The sequence below is a fragment of the Echiichthys vipera genome (assembly GCF_963691815.1).
Source record: "Echiichthys vipera genome assembly, chromosome: 9".
NCBI lineage: Eukaryota > Metazoa > Chordata > Actinopteri > Perciformes > Trachinidae > Echiichthys > Echiichthys vipera.
Genome location: NC_139834.1, coordinates 376,959 through 386,958, shown reverse-complemented (window position 1 = coordinate 386,958; position 10,000 = coordinate 376,959). Strand labels below are relative to the sequence as shown.

Sequence of the window (10,000 nt, the reverse complement as noted above, 5' to 3'; positions counted from 1 at the left end):
CTAAAGCGAGCTCTGATCTGCTCCGGCGTTGTGTTTGCGTGTAAAGGTAAAAACACTAAAGTGAGCTCTGATCTGCTCCAGCGTTGTGTTTGCGTGTAAAGGTAGATACACTAAAGCGAGCTCTGATCTGCTCCGGCGTTGTGTTTGCGTGTAAAGGTAAAAACACTAAAGTGAGCTCTGATCTGCTCCAGCGTTGTGTTTGCGTGTAAAGGTAAAAACACTAAAGTGAGCTCTGATCTGCTCCAGCGTTGTGTTTGCGTGTAAAGGTAAAAACACTAAAGTGAGCTCTGGTCTGCTCCAGCGTTGTGTTTGCGTGTAAAGGTAAAAACACTAAAGTGAGCTCTGATCTGCTCCAGCGTTGTGTTTGCGTGTAAAGGTAGAAACATTAAAGTGAGCTCTGATCTGCTCCGGCGTTGTGTTTGCGTGTAAAGGTAAAAACACTAAAGTGAGCTCTGATCTGCTCCGGCGTTGTGTTTGCGTGTAAAGGTAAAAACACTAAAGTGAGCTCTGATCTGCTCCAGCGTTGTGTTTGCGTGTAAAGGTAAAAACACTAAAGTGAGCTCTGATCTGCTCCAGCGTTGTGTTTGCGTGTAAAGGTAAAAACACTAAAGTGAGCTCTGATCTGCTCCAGCGTTGTGTTTGCGTGTAAAGGTAAAAACACTAAAGTGAGCTCTGATCTGCTCCAGCGTTGTGTTTGCGTGTAAAGGTAAAAACACTAAAGCTCTGACCTGCTCCAGCGTTGTGTTTGCGTGTAAAGGTAAAATAACTAAAGTGAGATCTGCTCACGCTAGCTCTCGTGGCGTGCGTGTTTGCGTAACATCCATGTGCAGAGTTCAGGTCAACACTGTTTCCATCAGTGGGACGTTCAAGTGTCCTGGGTGGAGCCGAGGCGGTGGGAGGCTGCAGACCGTGCTGCAGATCCCTGTCACGCTGGACGGCGTCCTGCTTCTCCGCTGTTAGAGAGAGAAGAAGGACGCTTCCCAGCATGCAACAGCTCTGGGTGCTGTTGTGTGGCAGTGCTTCACAGCTCCACCTACACACCTGACGTGTGTACATCACATTTACACACTTTAGTGTCACCGTGTGCAGAGTTCCCCTGAAGACGCTCGTTACACGCAGAATACAAAGAGAGAACGCCACTTTAGCGTTTCCAGGAGCTAAATGTTGCTAAATGTGCGTTTCTGTTTGCATGATTACGTCTTTACTGCAAACCCATAATCTGACATCTACCTGCTGATCTGGCAGCTCACGCTCCTCATACTAAGAAGAGGCAGCAGCCTTTGATGCACAGCCTCGGATCAGAGGGGTGAAAACGGAGCTTGTCTTTGCGTTATCGAACCTGAACCCTCGTCAGAGATAACGGGTTTCACAACAGCGGTTATCAGCTGCTTGTGTTAACGCAGGTGTTCTTCATCAGGCTCTGTGCACGTTCCCGTGACGCTGCTACGGCACAAAAAAGACCAACACGCCCTGAGAGAATCATGACGGACACGTGGAAATCACCTTCATGTTTGTCTGAAGTAATGCTGTCAGTTAAACGCGTTATCTACGGCGTTAACTACGGCGTTATCTACGGCGTTATCTACGGCGTTATCTACGGCGTTATCTACGATGTTATCTATGGCGTTATCTATGGTGTTATCTACGGCGTTATCTACGGCGCTATCTACGGTGTTATCTACGGCGTTATCTACGAAGTTATCTACGGCGTTATCTACGAAGTTATCTACGAAGTTATCTACGAAGTTATCTACGGCGTTATCTACGGCGTTATCTACGGCGTTATCTACGAAGTTATCTACGGCGTTATCTACGAAGTTATCTACGGCGTTATCTACAAAGTTATCTACGGCGTTATCTACGGCGTTATCTACGAAGTTATCTACAAAGTTATCTACGAAGTTATCTACGGCGTTATCTACGAAGTTATCTACGAAGTTATCTACGAAGTTATCTACGGCGTTATCTACGGCGTTATCTACGGCGTTATCTACGAAGTTATCTACGGCGTTATCTACGAAGTTATCTACGAAGTTATCTACGAAGTTATCTACGGCGTTATCTACGGCGTTATCTACGGCGTTATCTACGAAGTTATCTACGGCGTTATCTACGGCGTTATCTACGGCGTTATCTACGGCGTTATCTACGGCGTTATATCTACGGTGTTATCTACGGTGTTATCTACGACGTTATCTACGGTGTTATCTACGGCGTTATCTACGGCGTTATCTACGGCGTTATCTACGGCGTTATCTACGACGTTATCTACGGCGTTATATCTACGGTGTTATCTACGGTGTTATCTACGGTGTTATCTACGGCGGTATCTACGGTATTATCTACGGCGTTATCTACGGCGTTATCTACGGTGTTATCTACGGTGTTATCTACGATGTTATCTACGGTGTTATCTACGGCGTTATCTACGGCGTTATCTACGGCGTTATCTACGGCGTTATCTACGACGTTATCTACGGTGTTATCTACGATGTTATCTACGGCGTTATCTACGGTGTTATCTACGATGTTATCTACGGTGTTATCTACGGCGTTATCTACGGTGTTATCTACGGCGTTAACTCAAACCACTTTAACACCGTCATTGTTTTTAATCCGCAGATTCACGCTCTCGTTATTCACGCGCTGTTGCAACGACGAGTAACGTTAAAATAAACTGACACCGGATCGAGTTCGACCGGAACCAAACAACAGGCAGCGTCTGGGCTCGAGCCGGTCACAGAGGAGGAGGAGGTCGCGTTTTGGACGCCGATACGATCCAGATGGAAAGTTTACTTTGAAACAGTTTCCAAATGGTTCCATTGACAAAAGTGATGCGTGTCTTTTAGCTGAAGTAGCACAAAGCTAACAGCTGGAGCCGGTTCTCCGCGCCCTCGTCGACAGAAGAACCTGGAAACCACAGCTGAGACCAAAGTCACTGCAGCCGCAGAGAAACGTGCGGCTGCTGCCTGAAGGTCCGTTAACGATGTGGAGGACGAGGGTTCAGCTTTAGCTCCGGCTTCATCGTTTCATTATTCAGATCGCTCCGTTTGCTACGACGGCATCTGAGGGCCAGTGTGAAAAAAAGGAAAAATACGGACACGGGGAGGGGCGTGATGTTTAGGGAAAAATGATGCAGATTTATGAGATTAAAGTCACAAATCTACGACAAAATAAAGTCGCAGATTTACGAGTAAATATACGAGAAAAGAGTTGAAAATGTATTTAATTTAAAGTCATAAAAAAATTGTGTTTTTTATTTCTCCTCAACTGTTTTGTTTGTTTTATGACAGAAATGAAAATCACAACCTTTTCCATATTATCAGAGCAGAAGTTTCATTTCCACAGTAAAGCAGCTTTTTCTTCGACATTTGAACTTGTGATGACGCGTCGTTAAGGTTGTTAACCTCGTTAAGGTCCTCGGGGGTTCGACTGTGATTTGGTTCAAAAGTCGTTTTTTCTTTTAGTGATTTTTATTTTTGTCATAAAACAAACAAAACTCTGGAGGAGGAAAATAAAACACTACTTTTATGACTTTGAATTTAATTCATTTTCTAGATTTGCGACTTTAATCTCGTAAATCTGCGAGTTTCTCGTCTCTAAACATCACGCCCCTCCCCCCCGGGTCTGTACGCCGTCGTAGTTTTCCGATGTTTGGATAAAAAAACATCTGCGTGAAGCCGGTGCACGTTTCCTTTTTGATCCGAGTTTAAAACGAGAAAAAGAACAAAAGAACAAAGAGAAATGAACGTTTAGATGAGATGAAAATGGGACTTTGATGAGATTCATCGTGGTTAAATATTTGAATCGTTCAACGTCTAAAACAATTTTTGTAATCACTGTACTATTAGCTGCAATACTCCATGAGTGGACCAATCAGGACCAGGACCAGGACCAGGACCAGCGTAATCCAGAGTCAGAGATGAGGACTTGAGACTTGGACTGACACCTGTAAGTGGTGACGGACGATACCTCGGCTGATATTTGTGTCGTATCGGTCGATGCTGCGTTCTCCGATAGTCTTTCCCGTCATTATCCACAGACGGGCGTCCGCAGGCGGCTCCGTGCCGCTGCAGACGCCATTTTAAGTTCAATAAAGGTTCCTGTTTTAATATTACTCTGAAGTTAAAGACGTGTGACTGGAATGACTCGACCGTGTTCATTTGATGTTTTCAGTTTAAAGTAATTTGTAAACGTCAGAACAAAAGCAGCGTTTGTGTTCCTGTCTGATGTTTGCAGACTGTAGCGACAACTGCAGATACATGACCCTGTGTGTGTGTGTGTGTGTGTGTGTGTGTGTGTGTGTGTGTGTGTGTGTGTGTGTGTGTGTGTGTGTGTGTGTGTGTGTGTGTGTGTGTGTGTGTGTGTGTGTGTGTATGCTGGGTTTGTTGGGACCTGCTACACTGATTTTCTGACCAGCTCACAGGATCGAATTAGCAACACTCAACACAGACTTACTGTAACTTAACACCACACACACACACACACACACACACACACACACACACACACACACACACACACACACACACACACACGGCTCAGTCATCTTCCTCTCTTGCGGACTTTCGTTGCCAACTTCTCTCCGCTGTTGTGTTGCTAGGTTACAAACTAGTTGAAGGAGTGGGCGTCGTGTGGTACCACACCCGGTGCAACATGCAAATGCCCACACGCATGCAGCCGACACACACACACACACACACACACACACACACACACGACAAGACACCAACAGATCTTCCCTCAGTGGGTCAATTATTACAGATATTTGATTGGCATAAAGATGCTGAGAGAGAGAGAGAGAGAGAGAGAGAGAGAGAGAGAGAGAGAGAGAGAGAGACAGAGAGAGAGAGAGAGAGAGAGAGAGAGAGAGAGAGAGAGAGAGAGAGGTCGACTTATTTATGAATCAAATACGTGAATCATGAATAATCCACGTGAGCTCTGGTGGTTTTGTGGCGTTTGTTAGAAACTTTGCATTAAATGCTGAGATGCTGCAAAGGTGAACGGGCCGATCAGCGTCCTGTGAGGAGCGGGGAGCGGGCGCAGACGAGGCACGGAGACGCTGTTGGGGCAAAACTACGATGGCGACTCCTGAAGGGGTCGGGCCGGCGTGCTGCAGCGGCACCTTGATGCGCGGATGCTTCGTCCAACGGCAGGTGTGTTTTCAAAGTGCCTCCCTTTTCCAAACAACGCCTCAGACTATTTTTCTTTATTTTAGATTTTTAATTATTGATTATTTTCATCAGCAAATAGTGAAAAAAATGCAGCCGCCTGCTCGTTCACCACATATGCAGAGGGAAGGATTTACTGTGACACCAGAGGAGAGTTCAGCGTCCTGGATGTGTTACAGTGAAAGAGTTTATTCCTTCTTGATCAGAACAGAAGAGTCGTCAACACAACGTAGAGCGTGAAGCCTCCTCAAGTCGAGACGCTCTAAAGCATAAACATGACATTGAGGATTATTACAGAGCGACGGTGTCGTTATCTTGTAACCGTGCGTTCACACCAAAAGCGATGGAGTCGATTAATAGGCCCCGCACGAGAGCGTCGCGTCACTTTCTCACATTTGTCACATTTTTAATCATCGCCTCATCGCGTCTATCCAAGGTAGCAGCCGAGGCGGCTAGCTAACTGAAGCTAACCCCGGCTAACTGAAGCTAACCCCGGCTCAGCTCTACTCTGCTGTTGTGCTAAATGGAAGTGATGCTAATGCTAATGCTAACAGGGGTCTGATGCTTCTTAAAGAACAGAAACGAGCTCTCAGAGGAGGTGTGTTGTTGTGTTGTCGTGAGATCCGTCAGTGATTTAACCTCCGTAGCCGAACAGGTGCTGCCGCTCTCAGGTCGATCAGACACGCTTCACTCTGCACTGACGCCTTTCTTCTTCTTCTTCTTCTTCTTCTTCTTCTTCTTCTTCTTCTTCTTCTTCTTCTTCTTCTTCTTCTGTATTTCCAGCAGACTAGACGCCTAAAAGAACGTCGCTGCCACCCACGGGTCAGAGTTACATCCATTATATTAGACCCACAGGAACAGTCTGAACTGCAATAACGGCGTCTGCGTTGAGCCCAGTGAGCCCCTCGATGTCTCACGGAGAACGATCTCAGCGCTGATTGGCTGTCAGCTTCACACGATGACGCTTGAAACGTTTAAATTTTTCACCTTCAAGCGTCACACGGGATGAGGCGATGGAGGCGATGGACGCTTCATCACATCGTCTCATCCCGTCGCTCTTATCGCTCAGAACGCGGCGCCCGAAGCGACATCACTTTACCGCGTCATTTGCATTGATTTTGAATGGCAGCGTGAACGGCAGCATCGCTTTCGGTGTGAATGCACGTTAACACTGCAGCTGCGTCTGGGACGGAGCGGGCGATCGCACGATGTCAGACGGTGAAGGATCAGAACGTGCTGACGATCTGCCGAAGCAGAGAGATCGTGGTGTCCTCTGCAGGACTCATGCTTTATTCTCTGCATCAGGGTTTTATTTCTCTTCAGCCAAATCACACCATTGGTGAATCCGCCTCGTGCCCTTTGCTGAATGGAGCCACCGCTATTTCCCATCAGCGTAAAACTGTCCTGTCCACTTAAAGGCATAAAAAGCCAAAACAAACGATCCTGGAAAGAAAACAGGGAAAAAATGTCTTCTGCTCGTTTTGTCCAATAAGCATTTGTCCAATAAGCAGCTACGTTACCGTAGTAACGGCGCTGTTAGCAAAGAATGAAGTTACTCTCTGTGTGTGATGGGGGGGGGGGGGGGGGTCCTAACAGCGACCGTCTCCATGTGACGAGATGATGACAGTCTTTGGTGTAGCAGGAGTCTTCTAATCCATAACTATGAGCCTCATAGATCAGTACGGATGCAACTGATCAAAGAACTCGTGGTTCGGATCAGCAAAGAAAAGAAAAGCCTTTGTTGAGCACAACCGAGTCTGGCCTCATGTCTGCAGCTGTAAACACACCGATAGAGTTTGTGACGCCTTTAGCCCGGTCGGCTTAAACGCCGCGGTGATAAGTGTCACAATATGAACCGCTAACGTCTTTCCTTCATCATTAAGTTGCGTTCACACCGACAGACGAGACAAAAGCGACAGGATTACAGACAGAGTCAATGGTTCAGACGCGCGGAAAGATGGATGGGATGTCGCTTCACACACGTCAAACGCGTCCAACAGGCGAGTTGAGAATACTGAACTTTTCCAGCATGACGCGATGTGGCGCGACAGCCAATCAGTGTTGAGATTGCGGTAAGTGTCATCAGGTTCTCTGTGAAACATCCAGGAAGTGTCGGTGTGATTTTATTTTGTATTTCCTGCCTGAGAGTCGTGGCTGCATGCTTCGCTCTGAGATGTGTAATAATGTATGAGGTTCTGCAAGTCCTCCAGGGGGGGTCCCTTAAGGACGCACATTCATTCATTCATTCATGCATCTACTCACCCACCTACTCCTTCCATCAGTCGTTTCATATGTGCACTCATCCATTCATCCGTGTTTCCATCTACTCCTCCATTATTAATCCATCCACGGATCTACTTTCATGCCTACTCACCATCAGTGGTGCTGGACTGTAGTCTCTGGCAGAGGCCGTCTGTGTCTCCGTAGCTGTCCTGGATCTTCTGCAGGGCATCGGTCCCTCGGAGCTCCATCAGCTCCGTCAGCTCCGTCACCGTGACCCCAAAATCTGCCCCTGCGCTGCCGCCATCTGCCCTTCCTGTTACGCTCGCTCCCCGCGTCCCTTTGGGGTAAAACTCCACTGCGCTGTTTGCCATTTCACCCATGGTGGCTGTCGTTGACATGTCAGTGAGGTGGTCTTCGGTTCGACTCCTCCTTCTCTCGGTGCTCCGTCCTCGGCTCAGTTCCCCTTTGGTTCGGTTGGTGGAAGGTTGTTCATGTGCTCAACAGTCACAGTCGGACTTCTCTGTTGATTTCTTACTTACAAATGCAATTTAAACAAAACGCCTTAATCTCTTTTAGTTATTTAAGGTGAAAGACGGGCGTGGACTGCTTGTTTGGTCTCCTCCTCACGATCGTGGCCTCCTTTAATTCTCCATCACAGGAGGAGGAGGAGGGTGAGGGGGATCAAGGACAGCAAGCAGGGGCACTTCAGAAGCGTGACGTCTGAATGAATCCAGCTTTTCTTTTTCTCCGTCTCCTCTGCGACGCCGCTCTTTCTCTTTTCTGTCCCCCTCCCTCCAGGGTCACGGCCAGTCCATGGAGAGATGGACGGACGGGCGGACGGACGCACAGGCGGGGATAGAGGGATGATGGACGGAGGAGAGTGGATCCAGTTCAGAGGAAGCTACTGCTGCAGCACCAGGACCTGAGAGAGAGGGAGAGAGAGATCAGACATTAGCACTCTGGTGTATTGATCCCACTGTCGTTACGCTGAAGCTCAGGTGGGAAGTGTGTTTGTTGGACGCAGTGACGACCATCAACACATCCGTCCTGATCTCAATCAAACCACTTTATGACTTAGAGCAGTGACTTTCAACCAGTGTGCCGCGGCACAACAGTGACTTTCAACCAGTGTGCCGCGGCACAACAGTGTGCCGTGAGACATGGAACCATAGCAGGTGACGCGAGAGTGCTATGGTTCCATGTCCATGGCTATGGTGCTTTGGTCGCCGCCATCTTGGATTAGCTCAGACGCTGAGTAAACAAGGTTAGAGTTGGTGCTGCAGCTGCAGCTGTGCGTCAAGTGACAGCGGCAGTTTGGGATCACAGCAAGACGAGCGAGCGACAGTGATGGAGAAGTTTCAAATGGCGAACAGCGCCCCGGACACAACGATGACACAGATGAAGGCGCTGATGTGAGCGCTGGACAAAAGACAAAAGCAAGGACGTCGAGCTCGAGGCAACACAGCGAAAGCTTTCTTTCATTTGGATTCACTTTCACCGCCGATGCAACGGCACCGACGCCGCTGTGCTCGGTGTGTACGGTGAGGAGCTGTCCAATAGCGCCATAGTGCCAAGCTTACACGCCGTCTCCAAACGAAAAACGCCCTTCTGTTCAAAACCCACGGACTATTGTATACGCTTACGTACAAACATTATATAGTGTACAGTCATGTTAGAGAAGGGCCCAAACGTGATGCATGTCTTCATCTCTGCAGGAAAGGAGTTCATCGGTGGTGTAACTGTAAACAAACCTGCACCTATGCTCAGTTTTCTGCACACTCAGCGAGTTCACACCTTTGTCTGTTTAAACCATAAATGAAGCCTGGCTTCAAAACAGAGCAAACTCTCACAGAGACGCTTGTTAAAATGTGACTTTACAGCAGAAATAAACATCCTGGTCTCTATCTGTCAGCTCAGTGTGACCAACACCCTTTCAAAATAAGGTTTACGGGTCCAAACGCTCCATTGAAACAAAACAAACAACATCGTCCGAAACATGGACTGAGAGAAAGGAGAGGAACGCCATTCAAACGCACGCCCACATGGCTACGCTGCTCCTGGATGCTAACATCACTTTCATCTGCACTTAGCTGCAACGGCTAACGCTAACGGCTAACGCTAACTGTCAGTCAAACTCCTCTAAGGTGTTTGTGGTAAAGGCGTTTGAGGTAAAGGTGTTTGAGGTAAAGGCGTTTGAGGTAAAGGTGTTTGAGGTAAAGGTGTTTGAGGTAAAGGTGTGTGAGGTAAAGGTGTGTGAGGTAAAGGTGTTTGAGGTAAAGGTGTGTGAGGTAAAGGTGTGTGAGGTAAAGGCGTTTGAGGTAAAGGTGTTTGAGGTAAAGGTGTGTGAGGTAAAGGTGTCTGAGGTAAAGGTGTTTGAGGTAAAGGTGTTTGAGGTAAAGGTGTTTGCGGTAAAGGTGTTTGAGGTAAAGGTGTTTGAGGTAAAGGTGTTTGAGGTAAAGGCGTTTGAGGTAAAGGTGTTTGAGGTAAAGGTGTTTGAGGTAAAGGTGTTTGTGGTAAAGGTATTTGAGGTAAAGGTGTTTGCGGTAAAGGTGTTGCGGTAAAGGTGTTTGAGGTAAAGGCGTTTGTGGTAAAGGTGTTTGAGGTAA

General features: G+C 47.5%; 1 protein-coding gene across 1 annotated transcript in view; it reads right to left on the bottom strand.

Annotated features, from left to right (window-relative positions):
* atp2b3b (ATPase plasma membrane Ca2+ transporting 3b) overlaps positions 1-10,000 on the bottom strand; it is a gene marked incomplete at its 3' end in the record, with an annotated part of 63,093 nt that overhangs the window by 47,946 nt on the left and 5,147 nt on the right. Inside the window, exon 2 of the mRNA XM_083920431.1 lies at positions 7,546-8,316. Within this exon, the coding sequence (XP_083776557.1) occupies positions 7,546-7,792 (247 nt within the window). The 5' untranslated portion in view covers positions 7,793-8,316. The remainder of the gene's footprint in view (positions 1-7,545; positions 8,317-10,000) is intronic.